Source organism: Eretmochelys imbricata, chromosome 6 (genome assembly GCF_965152235.1).
Source record: "Eretmochelys imbricata isolate rEreImb1 chromosome 6, rEreImb1.hap1, whole genome shotgun sequence".
Classification (NCBI taxonomy): domain Eukaryota; kingdom Metazoa; phylum Chordata; order Testudines; family Cheloniidae; genus Eretmochelys; species Eretmochelys imbricata.
The window spans coordinates 73,326,077-73,349,387 of record NC_135577.1 but is presented as its reverse complement, the minus strand read 5'-3'; the positions used below and the strand labels follow the sequence as shown (position 1 = coordinate 73,349,387).

The window sequence follows — 23,311 nt, the reverse complement described above, 5'->3', positions numbered from 1 at the left end:
GTTCCAAGCTAATAAGCATCCAAAGTACCTTACTAAGGTTACGAGTCTCAAAAGTTGTATTTGGATCTTAACTGAGGCTAATAATAGATGCTCATAAATAGTCTCTAAAGAGAGGCTTTATGGAGGAGCTTCTTTTTAGCTTAATCTGAGATCCATCTCCACCAAGGTGTAGTGTAGGTAAGGAGTGTTAGGAAAAGGCTGCATTCCCAGCCTTCATCTGAAAAATTGAAATGGCTGGAAGATATTGAGGCTTCTTTGCTACCTTAATGAGTAAGAGACTAAGATAAACAAGAGAGCAGAGCCTCTAGGATAGTGGAAAACACCAAAACGAAGGTACCGACCATACCAACTTGTGGTAAGTCCCACAGGGAGATTCTTCTCCATGCAAGCACACTGATCTAGTCAAGGTTTTCCAGCCTTAAGAACTACAGCAGAACGCCTTCATCCATTTGTAATGACCTCAGGGGGTTTTCATACGGACTCTTTGGGTCTGATTCTGAGAGATGTTGAGCACTCACAGCTCCTACTAACTTCAAAGGGAATTGCAGGTGGTCAGCTCCTTTCAGGATCAAACCATTTAAGGTTGTACTACGTGGAGCTGATCTTCCCCTATAACACTATGTGTATGGAAGGCACTGCAGAGCAGTGCCCTTACTACTGTGTCTAGAAATTTGGCCTCTCAGAGCATATGTGCCTGTTTACCAGACGGTGATGGCAACAGGGGGAGGGATGGAAATCCAGCCCACAGGAAGACAGACCAAAGCTGGAGCAATACCATCCTTCGAGGGTACCTGAAATTAGGCTGATAAGGGAGTGAGGTATATGGGTTTGCCTTCCATGTCCAATTTGGTGGCGGTTACTAACTGCCTAGTGGTGATGAAGACCACAGTGCAATGGAGTTCCCTGCCTGGGATCGTTCTCTGTTCTGTGCAGACCAAGCCCTAGGCTGTCCAACCAGTACCTCTCCTGAGCAGTCTTGTCAATGGTACTTTTGGTCATGGCTTGGATCCGGTCCAGTCTCTTTGCCTCCAGCTTCTTCTTTATCTCTTTAGTATCACTGCAGAGATGAAGATGTCATGAATGACAGGACCAACAACCCTCAGACACTATATATGAACAACTGGTTTCTTTAAACACCTGTCTTGGAGAGCTTTTCATACAAGAATGGCAAACCTGGTAGCAAGGGAAAATTTCAGAAGAGATCTAAAATAAGACCCTTTGTTTACTGGATTTAAAATGTTCCTTACCCGAGGTGAGTGATCCTAGGAGCTAGGACAAAATACACACGGACATTATACTTGGGTTACATCATGCAAATCCATTCTGAATACTCTTAACACTTTGCTACACTTGTCTCCACTAGACTATTGATAAGAGACACAGAAAGTACTCATAACCCTAAGTAAAAAGAAGCAGGAAGGCTTTGTATGATTACATGGGAAAGTTAAAAGAGGATATTTGAGCCAAACCAGTGTTCATGAAAAAACAGAAATCCAGCCCATATGAAGTTAATAGAAAGGAGTGCAACCTATAGCAGATAACATATGAAATGGAAATTAGGAAGCCTTAGGGAATTTAAGAGCAAATAGCAAAGACAAAAACAAATAACAGGAAATTCTTTAAGTATATCAGAAATAGGAAACATGCATGTGAATCGATGGGTCTAGCAGGCCCACTAGGGAATAAATTGCTAAAAAAGCAAAAATTCTCCAGGTCAGGATGGTATTTGTCCAAGAGGGACAAAGGACCTTTAAAATGAATGAAATGGCTGAGCTGGTCACAAAAAGATGCAATTTCCCATTAAACTCAGCTACTATATTGGAGGTCTTGAGGATAACAAATAGCATGCCCATCTTTTAAAAAAGCACGGGGGTGATGTTGGGAATTAGAGGCCAGTGAGCATTACTTTAGTTCTAGGAAAATTAATTGGAAAGTTTAATTAAAAGCAGAAATATAAAACATCTAGATGTACATGGCTACTGCATAGGAAAACTGTTCTCTAATTTACTAGAATTCTTTTAATATGTCAGCAAAATAGTGGATAAAGGAGAACTGGTTGATATTATTTGCACTTTCAAAAAGCTTTAACAAAGTCACTCAAAAAGACTATTAAAGAAACGGTGTAGTTATAGGGTGAGAGGCAACTGAAACAGAAACTAACTAAGAGATAGAAAATAACAAGAATAAACAGTTAATGTTCAACATGGCAAAAGATTAAAAATTGGGTGCCCCAATGTTCTGTACTAGAATGAGTGTTGTTTAATATATTTATTAATGATCTGGAAAATATGTTGAATAGTTAGTTGGCAACATTTGCACATGACACAAAATGATGTATTAGTCAAAACTAAAAAAGACTAAAGAACTTCAGAGAGCAAATACAGTTTAGTGTTGAAAAATGTGAGATAATGCACAGTGGAAGTAATCATTTGAATTACTCGCACACATTATTGGGTTCTAATTTAACCATAACTACTCAGGAAAAAGATCTGGATATCTTTCTGTGAAACGTAAAGGCAGTAAATTTAAACCCAATAAATAAAAACACTTTTTACACAGCATGTAATTATTAACCTATGAAATTCATTTCTACAAGATACTATCTTAGCTAAGAACTTAGTAGGAGTCAGACATTTATATTGACAATGCAAATATTGTCAATTACACTAAACAGGATAAAATATAAGGTCTATAAATCTTCATGTTTCAGGACATAAGCCTGCCTGGGGTAGGAAGAAATTTCCCCTCAGAGCATCTTACTCCATAAATTCATAGATCTCAAGGCCAGAAGGGACCATTGTGATCATCTAGTCAGATGTCATGTATAACACAGGCCAGAGGACTTCCCAAAATAATTCATTCTGAAGTATAGCAGATCTTTTAAACCATCCAATCTAGATTTAAAAATTGCCAATAATGGAGAATCCACCACAACCCTTGGCAAATTGTTCTAATGGTCAATTACCCTCACAGTTAAAAATTATAAATGTCCATTGTAGCATTTCCTGCATCTTCCTCTCATGCATTTGACACTGGACACTGTCAGAGAAAGAACACTCGACTAGGAGGTCACTGGTCTGGTCCGGTATGGCAATGCACATATGCCTAGATCCACAAACTGCAATCATCTTACAAACAATTTTACCTGCTGTACAATATTCCAAGCTGCTATCCATATAAAATAGGGTGTTGGCCAGCTAGATCAGCTCTAACTTCATTGCTACTGTGCTCGGAGGTGCAACATAGAGCGCCATTCTGGAAGTCAGGAGACCAGAGTTGTCCTCTCATCTCTGCCACTGACTCATAGCACGACCTTGGGTAAGTCACACAGTTCGCCTATTTGTATGATAGAGAGTGATGCTTACCCAGCTCAGTGCAGCACGTTGTGATCTACCAATGAAGTGCTATACTAGTATTACTTTGTTATTCAAATGATCAGAATTTACCTTTCTGACGATTCTTTCAGTGCCTTCAGCTCAGCTGCCTGCTTCTCCCTTGCTACTTCTATTAGTCTGGCAATTTGCTGTTGAAGGGATCCAAAAAAACAACAAAAAAAAAAACAACCCAAACAAGAGTACACAGTCAGGATCTAACTGATTCAGGTTTCTCTCTCCTGCCATTGACCTCATCCTCCATTTACTTACAACAGTCAATTAATCTACATGGGTTTGGAAATATGACACTGTGTCTGCAAATTGTGATTTGTGTATGTGGGTCAAGCTGTGTTGGTAGATTGCATCAGGTCACCATTGGTGGGGCTGTCCCTTTGGGTCATAGCATATATTTGTAGGGTATACCATGTGTGTATGTTCCTACCCTTTAGTTTGTGTGGGCAGATACAAGTGCCTCGGTTACACTGGGGCTCTGGGTTGCACTGTACTGGTGGGCAGTGACTGAGCTGGGTGACTCCTTGGCTATCACTAGATTTGGGCAGTGACCTATCTTCAGGTATTGTCTCTCTGGCTGTCACTCTCCCTGTGAGTGGTGATGCATCTGAGGGCACTGTGTCTACCAATGGCATTCAGTGGGATATGTTGTGTCTGATGGCACCATGTATATAGACCTGATCTTCGTTCCACTGAAGTCAGATGCAGAAAATACGCTGATTCCAACAGGAACAAGATCAGGCCCCGTGAGTAGCTCACGGCCCGGAGGACATGCTGTGTGTGGGCATTGCATCTATATGCATTGCTTTGATTATGGCTGGCATGAAATCTGCTGGAGCGGCTGTAGTCCAACATGTCATCTGCAAGGATACAGCAATGTTGGTGACTAGGGCTGTGTTGGTGGGCATTCCTGTGCCTGGCTGCATCTGCAATGCTCTAATGGTAGCAGTCAGTGAAGGTGTAACCTGGCTGGTGACACTTTCTGTGGGTCACCCCCAGTCTGTGAGTCCCAGGTGGAGTACACATGCAGTCCATACCTCTGTGGCATGCTGCTCTTTCTTTTTCCGAATCCCATCATACTGCTCTTCCCACAGTTGCATCAGGTGCATTTCCAGCTTCTCCTTCAGCTCCAAGACTCGGCTGTCAGCATTCTCTGCCATCTCTGCTGCATTCCCTCCTGCAATGACCTCCTCTACAGTCAAACTGCTGTTAACAGGAGGAATACAGGAGGAATGCTTACTGCAGCACAGAAGATAATCCATTCCACCTACTGCACCATATCAAAGCGTCCTTCCGTACACCTCTTAGAAAGGAATGTGCAGCTCCGTGCACACCTATGGAAATATGTGATAGGCAACCCCCTTCATGCCTCTTTTTTGGAGGATGGGCATGAAGACAGGGAAGTGTGTGGCTCATGTGTGTTTCTCTGAGGGAAGCACTTAGCACCGCTTGTGCATGCAGGCAACAAGGCCTCCTGAGTGCTGTGCAGCACATCTGGAGATTTCTTATGCTGTATTTTACCTTTTCTTTTTCTGGGTTTTCCGAGGGCATGCCATCTTCTTCCTGCCACACTGGGTGACCAACTCGGAGAACAGGGCTGAATATCTCTGCAGCAGCTCTTCCCTGCGCTTGCTTCCCTTTCGCTCCAGCTCCTTCAGCTCCTTCTCCTGTTTCTTCAGCAGCTTCATAAAAAGCTTCATCTTCTGCAGTTCCTCAAGGCTGGCCGTTTGGAGCTCTAAAATACAGTATAAAAAGAGTCCTGTCTGTCTGTCTAACCCACCTACCTACCTCTCTCTCATGCAGACATTCTTGCCATACTCTAATTCCCTTTTGTTTCCGGCTGTTTTTCAGCACTGCCTCCAGCACCTCCTCCCTTTCATCGGGGTAACTGCAAGGTCAATAAGCAACAGGTTGATTCATGGTCTGGGTACATGCCCGTGGGAGCTGCCAGTTTTCTGTATTTTGTTCTGATGGTCAACCTAATTGAGTTGGGACACATCGGGATGTCGTGAGGCACAAGACAAATTCACAAAATTAAGCGTCCCAAAAGCCAGGACAAATTTTAGTTGGAAAATATAGGGATGGAGTCGCAAAGTTATTTTAGGGGGGGTCCCAGTATTGCCACTCTTACTTCTGTGCTGACTTGAGAGCTGGGCAGCTAGAGGGCAACTGCTGTTGTCCGGGCGCCCAGCTCTGAAGGCAGCACCGCCGCCGCCAGCAGCAGCACAGAAGTAAGGGTGGCAGCACAGCAACCCCCCTGTACAATAACCTTGCGACCCCCCCCCCAACTCCTTTTTGGGTCAGGACCCCAACAATTACACCACCGTGACATTTCAGATTGAAATAGCTGCAATCATGAAATTTACTATTTTTAACATTCTATGACCATGATATTGACCAAAATGGACCATGAATTTGGTAGGGCCCTAATTATGATCAGTATACTCTTGTCTGGGGAATAATGGCCTCTAGTTCTAATATATGACATCCCTTCCACGGTGTCAGGAAAGAGTTTTCTAGTGGCTTTTAGGGGAGATGAAGGATTATGGGGAAGGGTGCAAGGGAAATGTTACAGAGACTCCATTATCTTTGGGCAGCAAGTCACTAGAACTCTGGTATCTGTGGTTAAAAGGTTATTGGGGTGCTAAGGAAAATAATGGTCTGTGCTTGGGAAGCTGTAAGAATGTACCAAACTTTAGTTCTAGTGAACATATGAAAGTGAGGAAATTCAGGGAGAAAGTGCAAACACAAATGTTTGAGTCAGGAAATTAGGCTTTTTGAACTATCACCTTCTAATGTAATGACTCAGATACTTGCTATATTAACAACTATCTTTATACAACCATAACTCCATCCTAACAATGTTTTTTTAAATTTATGAATATCCTTTATTTGTTGAGTAATATATTCATAACTGTGATGTGTGCAAATTTGCAGCAGATGGATGGCAGTTATTTGGCAATTGATCCCAGTGGGGTAGTTTGACTGAGGGCAGGTGGATTCATCCTTGTGCCCTGTTTGGTGGGTGGTATATTCCGGCATGTTGGATTTTTATTTTGATGTTAATGTTGTGTAATGGTTTTATCACACAGCATTATGATGCAGACAAATAGGCAAATAATAAATTATTTAAATCAACAGATGGAGGGCTCAGTCCTCTGGGGGGCTTAAGCTGCCCCGTTGCCCTCTTCGTACTGCTTCTGACAGTGTAAAGGGGCCTTAAAGCCAGCAGATCTGGCCACTGTGGAATTCCTTTAACATAGGAGATTCTCTGGCTGGGTTACTGGTGATGCTGGCTCTCTGCTGCCTCCTACAGGAGCCCCTGGTACAGTGTGTGTGTTGAGGGCAAGCTGGGAGGCATTAGAACATGGCTAAAGTGCTGCTGTGCACATTCACAGCTGCTGCAATGTCCCCTTGGGGCCACAGGCAGCAGAGCACAAATTAGAGCAGTCCTGAAGCTACTCTAAATTATGCAGGATGGCTAAATGGGCCCCATTTGGCTCAGGATAGGGGAGTCACAAAGGTGGCTTAAAGCTATCTTTGTATCCCTTCTCCCTGAGCCCTTTAGAGTAATATCGGTATAATTACCTGCAACTTCTTTTGCAACTTCTTTTATAGTTTCTTCCTTCTCCAAGGCCATAGCTCCTAAAACCACAGAAGAGATTCTTGTTCATACCCTACCTCTGGGCTGAAAATGGAGCAGTGGAGAATGGAGAGCTGGGGCTCCGCTACATTCCCACTCTTGCTGAGGTGGTTATGCTGGTGTAAGGGATGCTGTGTATATATTCCTGCATCAAATACCCTTGCTGCCATTTTTGCTGTTTGGGGAGAAACATTATACCCAGAAGCTGCAACAAGTCTCAGAAGGAACTCAGGGATCAGCTCAGCTGAGCAACAGAGTGTCTAACATTCATCAGCACTCAGCAGATACAATGGAACAGAACTTCAGTAAGGTCAGACTTGCCAGGCGTGGACTGCCTTCAACGTGGCTTCAATGGGATTTGAGGGACCCAGAATTTTGAAAGAGACAATCAGGACCTCACAAAATTAGGCTTAGAAAAATAAGATATAGGTAAGGAACAGTGAGATGTTATTGACGAGAACCAAGTCATCCACTAAATCCATCAAGCTACATTTCCTGCCCCCAATGTTGGTGAGGATTTGGATAGCCTTGACCTCCCCTCATACCACTAGCATAATCAGGAGTAATCCAGTTGAAGTCAGTGGGCTTCTTAGACCAATGTGAAAATAGAGGAAAGGAGAGAATTAGCTTAGTGTGTATATATTTCTGAGAGAAAAAGATTCTACATCCTTGTATTGATTCGGTCATTGTGGGACTCATCATTTCAGATGACTGGGGTTGGGACCTATACATCCATGGCACATGGCACACAAATTCTGGTGCCATAGGCTTGAAGTTATAAAGAAATAGCTTTAATCTGGAGACCCTTCCCCAGGTCTGGATGTCTGACTGTAAGGAGGAAAGGGTATGAAGGCTGGTGCTCAATTTGTTAATTTACAGAAATGTCTTTAGCGCCTGCTGGTAATTTACAACATGAACTATCTCACCCTCAGTTATGTGTTTCTCTTTTAACAATATCTCTGCTCCTTTCCAAAATGTTATATTCTTGTGACTTTAGTGCTGGTGAAAGGTGCTGCATTGTCAATGTTGGGAAGTGACCTCCCCTATTTATCCACAGGACAGGAACAGTTCAGCATAAGCAATGGCAATGTAATCTTCATCCATACTGCTGCACCTATTATGTCCCAACTCTGACCTGGAGCAACCACCTCTAGGGGTAAGAAAATAGTTCTGTTTCCATGCTCATTGAACCTTTGGTTTATCTACTGAGATTATCAACTGTGCTAATTGTGATGGTGATTTTTATAATGTTGTACCCTTGGAAATGGAGTGAAATCACCCACTCATTCACACACACACCTAAAGAGTAACTGGATGGTAACAACTTTTGTTCAGTATTGAACGAGGCCAGAATTTAAGCAAGTGACCTAGAGATGAAAGGCTCCTGTCCCATTACTAATCTGTAGGGCTATCCAACACCCCCTTCTTTCACTGTTTGAGCAATGTACTTCTTCCTCCTCATTCTTTTAGTCCCACTCACATCTACAGCTTTACCTGCAGGTCCATTTGAAGAATGGAAACTAAAGGTCCTGGTGGAATTTAGTATCCCGTTGGTTTGAGCTGCTGTAAGCTTCTTCTGCATGTCAGGCTTCTAAAACAAAGATCAGACGTGAATCAACACTATAGCAAAACAGACCCAAGAAATAGATGTGGCGACTGATAGACCAATCAATATAAGCATAAATCCTAGCAAAGCCAGTGAGGGAAACAGTACAATGCTTTCCCATTTGAGACAATGGAGTCTCCCAAGAGCTTAACACCACTGTCTGCTTAATTTTGCAATCTGTGGGCATGACTTTCCTGACACCAGGCAGGCTCCCCTTTGGTGGTTTTTGTTATCTATACAGTCACTGAACCAGGAGCTATCCACAGCCTCAAGGAATTAGACAAGGCTTTCTGAAATAGACACTGAATCCCCACTTACCCTTCAAAGACTGAACTACTGCTACACTGTCCTTGCTCCTGGCAGGGTGAGGAAGCATCAGGACAAGCACCCTGCATAATTTCAGACTGAACCCACAAAGCATGTTGCAGAATGTGTAGAAACACTCACCTCTGCAGAGCCTTGTTTCAGCTTCACTGATCTCTTGTCCTGATTATTAAAGAACTTAATGGGGTTGGAGAGAGCAACAGTCAGATCTGGAAACAAAGAGCAGATCCAGATTATCAGTGGACTCATCAGATTTCCCCTTTCCCTGCCACTCAGATTTTATTTCTGGGAATAGCCATTCTCCACACTAACTGCCTGAGGGATGTACTGCAGCCTGAATAAATCCCTTGCTCCCTTTCCTAGTACTAGAATGCGTTTCCATTCTCCCTGCCATCAGCCCTCTCTCGGATGGGTCCTCTCCCACCCCACTGTCTTTTCATCTCAACCTCATCTTGGTGAGAGCACACCCGACAAGTTACAGGGAGACACTGCCATTCTGCCTACTCTGTTCCTGGGAATGCTGTTTTCCCACTTGTCTCTCACTGTACCTCAGCCCTAACTAGAGCTGTGCAAAATGTTGGCAATGAGGTGAAAAACCATGTGACGTTCCCAAATATGATGCTCAGACTAAGGCTGGTAAAAGGACCAATAAAAGCACCCTGACTGGGGTAGGTGGTATTTTGAATTGAAACAACTGCTTAAGTAGTGACTGGTGGGATCTGTAGGCTGTGGCGGAACCAAAACGGCAGACAAATAGAAGGTGTGCTTGGAGAGACTGCCAGTCACACTCCTCTTCTGTGCTCTGTGTGCAATTCACCTCTAAACTGAGGAGAGCCCCACCATCACCTCACTGGGTGAGATTTCCAGCCTCACACACTAGGGTAATTTTCTCCTCGGTAAATAAAACCATCCCAACCCACAGACAGAGAGAGTAGCTCATCTTTTCTGGCCATTTCAGTATACCAGCAGTTTAGAGTCAGGGAAGGACATTCCACGTCAGGCACTCCAAGTACATTACCTGCCCAAGTGTCAGGGACATAGTCCTTCATCTCCAGGTACACAAAGAGGGAGGGCATAGTGAGTGGCATATTACTCTCACTGCGAAGGCAAACGTGGTGATAGCCTGATGACAGAAAACAGGAGAGAATGAGTGAAGGCATCCGCCCCCCCAAATGTCCCAACAGGAAACACAGCAGTCTGTGAGTGACGTGGAGGAGAAAGGGAAGGCACTCATATTCGGGCATTATGGGTTACACAAAGGTTCCATTGCAATGAGTTTGGAGGGTCTCTGCTGCTTGAATCCCTCAAACACAACACAAAGGAATGCAACAATGACTGATCTCCTGTGCTCAAGAGAGGACAACACGACATCTCCCCTGGTCCCCAGAGAGAGCACCACTGCACTTTGGACCGCAGTTTCTAGCACTACTACTCGCATCAGCACATGGGGTCACCTCCTTAACACCAACCCCTAGCATAGCTCAGGTTAAGATTGTACTGCACAGCAAACTGATCACAGGACAGCAAAGGACAGCAATGAAAGACACAGACGGAGCTTCCACAGAAAGGCCTGACTTTACCTGAATGCACAGCAATAACGGGAATGATGCGTTGACCAATGAACTTTCCTCCTTCCTCCAAAGCCACAATTCTGAGAGAAGCCAACTCTGGCATCATAATCTGGAGAGAAAAACGTAAGAGCTCAAGCCCCAGGTGCCTTACTATGACTCCTAACAGGGTATTGGTGTCACTAATTAAAAATGTAAACCCAAGAAGAAAATCTTCCCCCCCGCACGCTGCCCAGTAAGAGCTGCTTTGTGACCCCAAAGTTTACAAGAATGAGCTCCAGGTTGGGAATCAGGCATTTCTGAGGTTTAACCCTGGCTTTGGGCTAGTCACTACACATGTCTGTGTCTCAGAACCATTATCTAAAATGGAGATAATACCCACATCACCTCATGAGCTGGTGAAAGCTTCCCCTGCTTTCCCAAGAGTGTTGTGAAGGTGAACATGTAAAGCAGTTTATAAGTGCTAAGCATTATTATTATGTTGCTGTTACGTCCCCTAGCTCCACACCTGGAATAGTAGCAACAAGCAAATCAGTTCTTCGATCCTATGATCTGACTCACATGAGACTTTCTCACTATTCTACCATTTCTCCTTAAAACAGTGCCTCTCATTCTGTAATGCAACCTGTGATGAAGCGGGACTGTTCTTAATGTTTCCTCTGAATATTGTGGGGGTGCCTCAGTTTCCCCTATGTAGTTCTTAAGTATCTAGGTGGTGGGATAAGGGTGTATGATCGTTGCAGAGCCCTAGAGGGCAGGTGTGTGCAGGGGTCTGGACACAGAGCATGGCCAACACCCTGTTTCCTGGCAGCTGATGGCCTGGCCCTTCCCCCCTGCAAGGTGGGAGCTAAAGGCTTGGAGAATGAAGGAATCAGGTGACCTCCTGGCCCAGGAAAGGGACAAAGCCCAGAGGAGGAGGGGCTGGAGAGAGTTTCAGTTTGGAGCTGGCTGGGGACGAGAAGTGAAGTGCAGACATGGTTGTCTGGCTCACTGCCCCCCAAAATGGACCCAGCTGAGGGGTCCTGTTCTCTGCACCTACAAGCTCTGTGTTAGACCATGTTCCTGTCGTCTAATAAACCTCTGTTTTACTGGCTGGCTGAGAGTCACGTCTGACTGCGGAGTTGGGGTGCAGGACCCTCTGGCTTCCCCAAGACCCCTCCTGGGCGGACTTGTTGGGGGAAGCGCACGGAGGGGCAGAGGATGCTGAATGCTCCGAGGTCAGACCCAGGAAGGTGGAAGCTGTGTGAGCTGTGTGTCCTGAAGATAGGCTGCTCACAGAAAGGAGACTTCCCCAGAGTCCTGACTAGCTTCATGGGGAGCAGTTCCAGAGCATTGCCCGGGGACTCCGTGACACAACCACATGGGTCTATTTACTCTCATCTTTTCTGCTTCCTCATGGCTGGAGATTCCCAAGGCTCATTTGATTAGCACATTCAGTTTGAAATGCTCAGAGAGAAGTGTTTTGGTCTCTGGGATGTCCAGAAAGGGTCCCCAACGATCCTTCACCAATAGAGGAACTTGTGGTTGTTCGAATCTCTGGCCCTTGGAATCCCCACAAAAGATCTTTATGGGTCTAAGAAGGAGTCTTTCATGAGGCCCTGGAATCCCAAAGGAAAATGCCCATGGGCACTGAGCTCTTTAGGGGCCCTTTATCTGAGTTACCGTGAAGTGTTGTTACCTTTTCAAAAACAAAAGCCTCCTCCTTCCATACAGGGTTGAGGGAATTGGCACTTGATGTCAGCTTGGTTCTGTATTTACGTTTTGGGTCCCCTGGCAAACCAAACAGTTCCACTTCTACATACGACTTCACGCTGCGCTCCGAGAGGAACTGGCCGGAAAGGATCTAAGAACAAATAGAAACAAAACTAGCAACAGCTAGTAAAGCCCTCTCTTGCCCCCGTGTTGGATCATATTAAAGAAGTTCTGTATTAAAATTACAAATGAGTATGATTCCCCATAGTTTAAATTCCAGAGTATTACTAATTAAGAGGTCTCTTGGTTTTTGGTACTGTTTCTCTCCCTCTATGTGTGAAACTTGCAAGCTGCTAATTGCGTTAGTACATTCTAAGACAGAGTCTGTTCTCAAAGCAATTCACACAGAGAGAGACTCAAAGCAATACTCTGTAACAACAGAAACAGCACCCAGAGACTCCCCGCCCTTTTGTTGTATTAACAATTGTGATTAAAATAGAGATAGAGGATGTATGTGGATGGATGCTTGGTGTGGATAATAACTGAATGATCAGGGAGGTGCCAGCCTAAGAATCCAGTGTCCATCGGCTGAAGAAGGCGTCAAGTGGAAACAACCAGAGGACCCCCAGAGGGCAGACTGGAATCCACCCAACAGCCTCAAGAATGGGAGAACCAAAGAACAAGATAACATCTGGCAGCATGGAGCCGTCAGGAATGTGCCATCTGCTGATTGATTCAGCAACAGCATGATGAAGCAATTCCCATAGACTGGCATAGGAAGAAATTCCTATAAAAATAGACTCTAGAAAGTGAGAACTTTGGGGTCTGATTCTGCAAACCAACTTCCAAGAGCATCCGATGAGCATCTGACAAGGCCCTGCTCCCTCCTCATGTCCAGGCCACCTGGCCAGTGGCTTGGCATGAGCAACTCTAAGGCTGGTAACTATAATAACAACCTTGCAGAACCTGCATGTGTGTGTATGAATGAATGTGTGAATAAATATGAGATTGAATGGAATGTTATAACTGTAACTAACTGCTTACTATGATTCTTTCTATATTCACAATAAATGTGGTATTTTGCCTTTTCCCCTTTAATAAGATCCTGCTGGTTTTTATTTTATTGGTATAACACCCAAGCCACTTCTTCTGTTGCCCATCTCCTCTCTTGACTTGGTCACTGCTGTCATCCAGCCCATTCATTCCCTATAACATGCCTGTCTCATTCCTCTTTCCCTTCCCCTGTGCTCCTTGCTTTAGTGTTTCCCCCGTCATCTTCCCTCCCCCTCACCAGAGCCAGGGATTATTCCATGTGGCAGATGCTAATTTTCGATTTTCATATGAATATGATTAATTTTAAACACTGAAAGGCCTGGGAGTTGCCATAGTAACACTCTCCGGCAGGAAGTTACGGGTTCATTTGCCATTCAGAGCCCTTCTGGGTGGTAAATAGAGGCGCTGTAGGTGCCAGTTATCTCCCTGCTGCGAGTGTGCAGCTCTGTCAGGAGAGAAACAGCACAGGGGCTTGTACTTGCCGTTATTGAGAGGGTGCTTGCTACCACCACATCAATGCAGTCCACAGAGAAAGGGTCGAACTGCTTGTCTGGACGCCGCATGAATTCGTGTTTCAGAAGGTAGCCGCTCTGGCCGTTGAACTCAAAGAGGGCCATATTCTGTTGCATGGGGACATCTGAGGGAGAGAGACAGCGGGACACAGAGACAGGAACTTTTGCGAGAGTGCAGCAGCAAGGTCTGTATGTATCAAGGAGCTGTAGTGACTGAACTTCTATAGCCTGCACCTCACACCCCTCCTGCACCCCTGCCCCAGCCCGGAGCCCCTCCTGCACCCAAACTCCCTCCCAGACCCCTCACACCCCTCCTGCACCCCTGCCCCAGCCCGGAGCCCCTCCTGCACCCAAACTCCCTCCCAGACCCCTCACACCCCTCCTGCACCCCTGCCCCAGCCCGGAGCCCCTCCTGCACCCAAACTCCCTCCCAGACCCCTCACACCCCTCCTGCACCCCTGCCCCAGCCCGGAGCCCCTCCTCCACCCAAACTCCCTCCCAGACCCCTCACACCCCTCCTGCACCCCCGCCCCAGCCCGGAGCCCCTCCTGCACCCAAACTCCCTCCCAGACCCCTCACCCGCTCCTGCACCCCAACCCCTTGCCCCAGCCTGGAGCCCCTCCTGCACCCAAACTCCCTCCCAGACCCCTCACCCCCTCCTGCACCCCAACCCCCTGCCCCAGCCCGGAGCCCCCTCCTGCACCCAAACTCCCTCCCAAACCCCTCATACCCCTCCTGCACCCCAACCCCCTGCCCCAGCCCGGAGCCCCCTCCTGCACCCAAACTCCCTCCCAGACCCCTCACCCCCTCCTGCACCCCAACCCCTTGCCCCAGCCTGGAGCCCCCTCCTGCACCCAACTCCCTCCCAAACCCCTCATACCCCTCCTGCACCCCAACACTCTGCCCCAGCCTGGAGCCCCCTCCTGCACCCAACTCCCTCCCAAACCCCTCACTCCTTCTTGCACCCCAACCCCCTGCCCCAGCCTGGAGCCCCCTCCTGCACCGAAACTCAACTCCAGAGCTTGCAGCCCGCACTCCTGCACCCCAACCTCCTGCCCCAGGTTCAGCCAATGCACACCCCGCAGTTGAGAATGTTACACTGATTTGTGACAATCCCTAAAGGGTTTTGGATCTATAAACCACAAACGACACTAATAAAAAGTAAAATTCATGAAATGTCCAGTGGATTCTATGAGATTAGGTGCAGTGTGACCATATGATCCCTGCACCCAAACTCCCTCTCAAAGCTCGCACCCCCCTCACTCCTGCACCCCAACACCCTGCCCCAGGCTCAGCCCGGAGCCCCCTCCCACATTCCGAACCCCTCGGTCCCAGCCCAGAGACTGCACCCCCTCCTGCACTCCAACCCCCTGCGCCAGCCTGGTGAAAGTGAGTGAGAATTGTGGAAAGCGAGCGACGGAGGGAGGGGGGAATGGAGTGAGTGGGTCTTGGGGAAGGGGCGGGGCAAATCCTGGGTTGATCTTAAATTCAAAAAGTGATCTCGTGCGTAAAAAGGTTGGAGACCACTGCTCTAGCCCTTCTCAATTTGTCTGCTCCGCTATTAATGTTTGCCCTCTCCTCCTTCCTTCGCCATTCACTCACTTTGCTCCTTATTCTTTCTATGCCCCATATACAATACAATCCCCTCTCCACCAGTCTCTCCGATTTTCACTTTTCCTTCCCCTCTCTCCCACTTTCCCTCTCCCCAGCCCACCTATCAATTCCAAGGCCAGAAGGGACCATTGTGATCATCTAGTCCAACCTCCTGTACAACACAGGCCAGAGACCTTCTCCCAAATAATTTGTTTCAACCACAGCGCATCTTTTAGAAAAAACACCTAATCATGAACATTTGCCAGTGATGGAGAATCCACCTGAACCCTTGGTAAACAGTTCCAAGGGTTAATTATCCTCACTGTTCTAAATCTGCACTTTATTTCCGGTCTGAATTTGTCTAGCTTCAACTTCCAGCCTCTATCTCTTCTACACTCACACGCACGTGTGTGTGAGAGAGACAAGGCCTTTCCTCCCCGCCTTCTCACTCTGGGCATGCAGTACCTGAAGTGGACATGGGAAGGGGGAGCCCTGGAGCCCCTTTCTGCCCACCCCAGATCAGCAACACTGGAAACAATAGTGGGGAGGGAAGTGCTAGAGTGCGGTGGAGAGAAGCTCCTCTGCATGGCAGGTGCCTCATTGTGCATGCTGCCTACAACAGCATGTGTGGCTTAGGTGTAGCCATGCTTCTCAACAGCCTGTGTTAACCACTACACTCTCCACACCATCTGAAGAATGAAATTAGGCTGGCCTAAGATGATTTCTGTGGATGCTGGACTGTAGAGATAGTATGTGGGAGGATGGAGTTCAAAGGTATAGTCATGCAGGGCTAACTCTGTCCGTGCTGCTGAGAAAGGCTCGGTTTGCGAGAGAGAGAGGCTCAGTAGGAGACCGAGAGATATCCATGGGTAGATAAACTCTGACAAGACAAGGGCAAAGCAAACAGCACACATGTTCAGCGGCACCTGGTAATACCAGAAAATCCCAGTGAGGGAAAGAGGGGAAATAAGCGCGGGTGCGAACACAACCCCACCCATTGAGAAGCATGGGACAGCTTGCAACTCACCCATTGTCTGGAAGTTTAAGGCCACCATTTGACAGCCGACGTTCCAGAACATCTGAGGCAAGTAGTTGGATGAGTCCATCCGGGTGCCCTTAGGGTAAATCCGGCTCATCTGTCGCTTGTTATATCTGCAGATACTCCATAGGAAACAGGTCTGGAGTGGCCTATTGCTGCACATGTGCCCTGGGACTAGCTCCCAGTTCCAGATTATATGAGCTTCTTTAGGTCTGAAATGGCTGCTGGATGCTTGGTAACATCCTATGTTATAAACACCAGAGGCTGTAAGATACGGTATCAAAGCGAGACCCATTTCCTGCATCCCTATATAACATGATGTGCTCCATGCTTAGCAACAAGCATTTGGTAGTCCTGACTGCACCTGCTAGAGGGCAACAGGCATCCTATCAGGAAGCCCTGTGACCAGTATGACCTACATGTTCCCCAGATAATAGTACCTTGTCTGAGTCCTCTGTGTACTTGGTACTTTTCATGGATTGTGAGTAGGAGCTAATAAGGTTCTGACCACCCGAAGCAAGTTGTGCTGTCTTTACCTTACCCCAGGAGCCATGCAAATACTCACAGGACTGTGCATTGTTGTACAGTTTACCAGAATTATACTATATGACAGGGAGTAATGCTTTCATATTCCACTTAAAATGCATCACCCAGGTACACAGGACAATGCTGCGTAAGAGTTCATCTAGCAAAAAGGATACTCTACAAACTGCACAGGGGATTTGGTCAGTAGATCATAAGCCTTCATTTCGGTAAAGGAGGAGATGACATAACTTCGGTTCTGCTCTGGGAATACGGAAGAGGGAAATGTTTAAAAGACAGGCATGCCCAGCACCTCATCTCATACTCTGCCAAGTGCCATGATCAAAGCATGACACATTCATGCTGGGCCTCAGACCAACACCCAGCCTGTCTCTTTCCCCACGGACCCCATGATCAGATCAAGACACCTCCATCCTTGCTTGGCCCTCTGAAATGGCATTGGAGGAGGACTCATAAAGGTTTATTTGAGCTGTTGGGATTTGTGTTGGGTTTACCTGGGACAGGCAAATGAACACATCCAGAGGATCAGCTTGCAAAGAGAGGGTGTGTGTGTGTAAGAAGTTCACCTTTTCTTTTATAGAAAACATATAGCAACAGTTACAGCCCTTCATTTTGTTCCAAACCATACATTATAATCTCACAGACAGAGAAGGGCTCACATGGCAGTGATGTGTGCAACGTAAATTGTTTCTTTGGTGTCAGTGCAGGAGTTGTCTTGTTTCCCCTTAGTTTGAGTTGTAGGTTCAAGTGAACCCAAACACTGACAGCAAAGCTCAATGAAAAGTTCTGCATTTTACCAGGTTTTTCACTGACACCATGCATCAACCCAGTTCACTCAAAATTGGCCCCAGGTTTGAGAATCTGATGAACTTGGTGTGTTTGATGAAAGCAGGTGCATTTCACTTGGTTACAGGTGTACAGCTTTCTTTCTCCATCACCCAGCAGGGGGAATCCCTACTGAAGAAAAAGACCAGTCAGGCTGGGCTAAATTCTGCTCTCATTTACACCAGTGTAAGACCAGAATAACTCCATGGATTGCAGTGGTGGTATTGCTGATTTTCACTAGTGTAAATGATGGCAGAATTTGACCCAGTGACTACAAAGAGAGATGTCCATGTTTGCTATTGTAAGAGAGAGCAAGGAGGGTAAAAGAAGATGGCATGGGGCAACAGAGTATCTGCAAATACAGCTGCAGTCAGAATAGCTGGAGAGTGTCAATACATGCAAGTTCATACCAGCTGTTTCAATGAAAACATTTAGAATAGTGAAAAGACAAGAATCCTTCCTACCTGTTGAGATATCAAAGGAGTCAAGTTTGATGGGCTGGATGTAATTAACCAGGCTGGACATTTCCTCGTAAGCTGTCACTTCCAAGCCAGCAGTGCCCTAAGCAAAACGAGACTGGACAGATGAAGAGACACCTCCCAAAAAAACAACACACTCACAGTTGGGTCTCTAAGGCTACACTAGATCTGGAAGCAAGCGTCCCAGTCCGGGTCTAGACTTGTGCTAGCAGGGCTCACACAAGTACGCTAAGAATAGCTCTGTAGATGTTGCTTTGAGGTTGCGGCTTGGGGTAGAGCTTGGGCGCTCAAGCCTGGGGGGGGACAGAGGAGAGGGGGCTTTAGATTAAATAGAACGATGGGACCCCACAACAAGCTGTGATAGGATCACTGTCCAGAAGAAGCAAATGGGCCAAGAGAGGAAAGGGCAGCGCATTACCTCATCTGACTGCATCTTTTTAATCTGTTCTTCATCCAAGTTTCCAGATTCCTCCTCCTCTTCCTCTGGGTCCTCTTCGGTCACATCACCTGCCCAGACTAAGCATACACAGTGTGCACCAGTAGCACATTTAGACAGGACAGCATGAAGGATTGCCGACATGTCCTCTAATGCTCCTCCACTAGCAAGGGAAACATGCCACTTATCTGAATTGAAATCCCTCCCAGTGTAAATGTGGGAACACGAAAGGGGTATGATATTGCTCTAATGGCTGCATCCAAATATGGAGAGGCACCGCTCTGGGCTGGTGCACTCAAGTAATTCAGTTCTTCCTCTTGCCAGTTTCCTAAGCCCCAAATACAGTAACAGGCTCTAAGTTCGCTGTATCCCCAAAGCCTCCAGCCTCCCTTCATAGGCTTCTCCCATGAGGAGTGGGCTGTAGGCCCACTTCCCCCACCAAGGGTCATACCTAATGGGACAAATCTGGGAGTGGATTTACTTTAGATCCTGATTCCTGGCTATTTTACAGAGGAGCTGTTCCTGCATTCTCATAGCGCTCTGTGTGCCTTCTGTGACAGGAGCATGGAGACTCCATAAGAAAACAAGAACGGCCGTACTGGGTCAGACCAAACGTCCATCAAGCCCCATATCCTGTCCTCTGACAGTGGCCTTGGCAGGTGTCCCAAAGGCAATGAACAGACAGGTTATCATCAACTGATCCATGCCCTGTCACCCAGTCCCAGCTTCTGGCAAACAGAGGCTAGGGACACCATTCCTGCCCATCCTGGCTAATAGCCATTGATGGCCATATCTTCCAGGAATCTATCTAGCTCCCTTTTGAACCCCGTTATAGTATTGGCCTTCACAACACCCTATGGCAAGGAGTTCCAGAGGTTGACAGTGCATTGCGTGAAAAAAATACTTTCTTGTGTTTGTTTTAAACCTGCTACCTATTAACTTCATTTGGTGGCCCCTTGTTCTTGTATTATGAGAAGGAGTAAATAACACTTCCTTATTTACTTTCTCTATACCACTCATGATTTTATAGACCTCTATCATATCCCCCCTTAGTCGCCTCTTTTCCAAGATGAAAAGTATTAATCTCTCCTCATACGGAAGCCGTTTTATACCCCTAATCATTTTTGTTGCCCTTTTCTGAACCTTTTCCAATTCCAATATATCTTTTTTGAGATGGGGCGACCACATCTGTACACACTATTCAAGGTGTGGGCGTACCATGGATTTATATAGAGGGAATATGATATTTTCTGTCTTATTATCTCTCCCTTTCTTGATGATTCCCAACATTCTGTACGCTTTTTTGACCACCACTGCATGTTGAGTGGATGATTTCAGAGAACTATTCACAGTGACTCCAAGATCTCTTTCTTGAGTGGTAACAGAGCTAATTTAGACCCCCATCATTGTATATGTCTAGTTAGGATTATGTTTTCCAATGTGCATTACTTTGCATTTACCAACATTAAATTTCATCTGCCATTCTGTTGCCCAATCACACAGTTTTGAGAGATCCTTTTCTGTCTCTTCACAGTCTGCCTGGGACTTAACTATCTTGAGTAGTTTTGTATCATCTGTAAATTTTACCACCTCACTGTTTACCCCTTTTTTCGTTTATGAATATGTTAAATGGGACTGGGCCCAGAACAGATCCCTGGGGGACACCACTATTTACCTCTCTCCATTCTGAAAACTTACCATTTATTCCTACCCTTTGTTTCCTATCTTTTAACCAATTACCAATCCATGAGAGAACCTTCCCTCTTATCCCATGACTGCTTATTTTGCTTAAGAGCCTTTGGTGAGGGACCTTGTCAAAGGCTTTCTGAAAATCTAAATACACTGGATCGCCTTTGTCCACATACTTGTTGACCCTCTCAAAGAATTCTAGTAGATTGGTGAGGCATGATTTCCCTTTACAAAAACCATGTTGACTCTTTCCCAACAAATTATGTTCATCTATGTGTCTGACAATTTTGTTCTTTACCATAGTTTCAAGCAGTTCCCCTGGTACTGAAGTCAGGCTTACCGGCCTGTAACTGCTGAGATCACCCCTGGAGCCCTCTTTAAAAATTGGCGTCACATTAGCTATCCTCCAATTGTTTGGTAGAGAAGCTGATTTAAACGATAAGTTACAGACTAGAGTTAGTAGTTCTGCAATTTCACATTTGAATTCCTTCAGAACTCTTGGGTGAATACCATCTGGTCCTTGTAACTTATTACTGTTTAGTTTATCAATTTGTTCCAAAACCTCCTCTAATGACACCTCAATCTGGGACAGCTTCTCATATTTGTCATCTAAAAAGAATTGCTCAGGTGTGGGAATCTCCCTCACATCCTCAGCTGTGAAGACCAATGCAAAGAATTCTTTAGCTTCTCCACTATGGCCTTATCGTCTTTGAGTGCTCCTTTAGCATCTCGATAGGCCAGTGGCCCCACTGGTTGTTTAGCAGGCTTCTTGCTTCTGACGTACTTACACATTTTTTTGCTATTACTTTTTGAGTCTTTGTCTAGCTGTTCTTCAAATTCTTTTTTGGCCTTCCTAATTATATTTTTACACTTCATTTGCCAAATGCCTTTTCTATTTTCCTCATTAGGATTTATCTTCCACTTTTTAAAGGATGCCTTTTTGCCTCTTACTGCTTCTTTTACTTTGTTGTTTAACCCCGGTGGCTCTTTTTTGGTTCTCTATGTTTTTTAAGTTGGGGTATACATTTAAGTTGAGCCTCTATTATGGTGTCTTTAAAAAGTTTCCACGCAGCTTGCAGGGATTTTACTTTTGGTCCTGTACCTTTTAATTTCTGTTTCACTAACCTCCTCATTTTTATGTAGTTCCCCTTTCTGAAATTAAATGCTACAGTGTTGGACTGCTGTGGAGTTTTCCCCATCACAGGGATGTTAAATTTAATTATATTATGGTCACTATTACCAAGCGGTCCAGCTATATTCACCTCTTGGACCTGATCCTGTGTTCCACTTAGGACTAAATCAAGAATTGTCTCTCCTCTTGTGGGTTCCAGGACTAGCTGCTCCAAGAAGCAGTCATTTAAGGTGTCAAGAAACTTTATCTCAGCATCCCTTCCTAAGGTGATATGTACCCAGTCAATATGGGGGTAGTTGAAATTATTGTTATTGAGTTTTTTATTTTAATAACATCTCTAATCTTCCTGAGCATTTCAGAGTCACTAACACCATCCTAGTCAGGTGGTCTGTAATATAGCCTTACTGCTATATTCTTATTTTTCAAACATGGAATTACTATCCAAAGAGATTCTATAGTACAATTTTAGTTCATTTAAGATTTTTACTTCATTTGATTCTATGCTTTCTTTCATATATAGTGCCACTCCCCCACCAGCACGACCTGTTCTGTCCTTCCGATATATTTTGTACCCTGGTATTACTGTGTCCCATTGATTATCGTCATTCCACCAGGTTTCTGTGATGTGTATTATATCAATATCCTCATTTAATACTAGGCACTCTAGTTCACCCATCTTATTATTTAGACTTCTAGCATTGGTATATAAGCATTTTAAAAACTTGTCATTTTTTGGCTGTCCCCTATTGCATGACATAATTGAATGGGACTTTTTTTTCAACATAATTGACTGTTTCTCATCAAATCCTCCCTGTATTTTATCATTTTCCATCCTTTCCTCCTTATTAGGACATAGGGCTGAAATCTCACTTGTTCTGTCTTGGGGTCCATGGGTTGAAATCTCTCTTGTTCTGTCTTGGGGTCTCCAAATGTAAGATGCAAAAGAGATGAAAGATCTGGGGGAGCTGCAAGTTGTACAGGCCTTCAAAACGTTTATGGTTAGGAAATATGTCATGATGTATTTGTTGGATGCCATGGAGCTACTCAGTGACAATGCAGGACAGGAATCAAGGGCAATATAGCCTATCCATGCACACATCAGATCAACAGCCAGTATATGCAGCAGTGCATCTCAGGAGAAGCAGAATGGTTGGCAGATAACCAGGCAATGTATTGGGAATATGATCTTTTAAGGCTCTGGTATCACTATTACTGCTATAAAGTGTCTGAAAACAATTCTATTCTGAAAAGCTGATCCCCCTCATCCTCCACTCTGAAGTGCCTGAACTTATGTATATTAGATCTTAAATAACACCAGGCCAGTTTGGACTTTCTCCAAAGGGCCAGGCCACCCCATCTGAGTGGAATGAGTCCCCTCCCCCACTCCGTATTGTACCAGTATCAATACCATCCACAGTGAAAGGCTGGTCAGTAGCTTCATTCCTCTCTTTCTTCAGAGAGTCCTGCCTCTCTTCAGATGCAGATTGTTTCTTTTTGTTCTTAATCAGAATTTTCCCTAAGAGATCCTGAGGGCTTGGCAAGGGAACACCCGGTTTCAGCTGCAACAGAGAAAAGTCCTTATTGAATTTCCCCTACAAAGAGTCAGAGCTCATACACTCAGCTGTCCATCTGTATCTGTGAACATCTCCATCCACATGTCTGCCTTCACACTGCACCATCTGCATCCTTCAACATCTCCATCCACCTGTCTGTACCTGTAACCACCTGTCTGCTTACAGTGCCATCCACATCCTGTATCCCGGCCATCTGGCTGCCAATTTTACATTGGCA

At 45.5% G+C, this 23,311-nt stretch overlaps 1 protein-coding gene across 6 annotated transcripts in view; it reads right to left on the bottom strand.

The window, feature by feature from the left end:
* The window catches only part of PLCB2 (phospholipase C beta 2), a 68,490-nt gene that overhangs the window by 5,558 nt on the left and 39,621 nt on the right, over nt 1-23,311 (bottom strand). Inside the window, exons 14-29 of one of the 6 annotated variants that reach the window (XR_013346379.1) lie at nt 22,929-23,079; nt 18,682-18,779; nt 18,249-18,345; nt 17,118-17,202; nt 16,405-16,529; nt 13,755-13,909; nt 12,206-12,370; nt 10,540-10,639; nt 9,978-10,082; nt 9,083-9,168; nt 8,524-8,620; nt 6,975-7,031; nt 4,908-5,121; nt 4,424-4,592; nt 3,447-3,523; nt 962-3,336 (exon numbers count right to left, since the gene is read on the bottom strand). Coding sequence is in view for 5 of the 6 variants with exons in the window: in XM_077818896.1 (XP_077675022.1) it covers nt 962-1,057; nt 3,447-3,523; nt 4,424-4,592; nt 4,908-5,121; nt 6,975-7,031; nt 8,524-8,620; nt 9,083-9,168; nt 9,978-10,082; nt 10,540-10,639; nt 12,206-12,370; nt 13,755-13,909; nt 16,405-16,529; nt 17,118-17,202; nt 18,249-18,345; nt 18,682-18,779; nt 22,929-23,079 (1,877 nt within the window). In the remaining variant the exon portion in view is untranslated. Of the gene's footprint in view, nt 1-933; nt 3,337-3,446; nt 3,524-4,423; nt 4,593-4,907; nt 5,275-6,974; nt 7,032-8,523; nt 8,621-9,082; nt 9,169-9,977; nt 10,083-10,539; nt 10,640-12,205; nt 12,371-13,754; nt 13,910-16,404; nt 16,530-17,117; nt 17,203-18,248; nt 18,346-18,681; nt 18,780-22,928; nt 23,080-23,311 lie in introns of those variants that run through there. The other 5 variants (XM_077818896.1, XM_077818898.1, XM_077818897.1 and 2 more) reach the window with 5 other exon arrangements.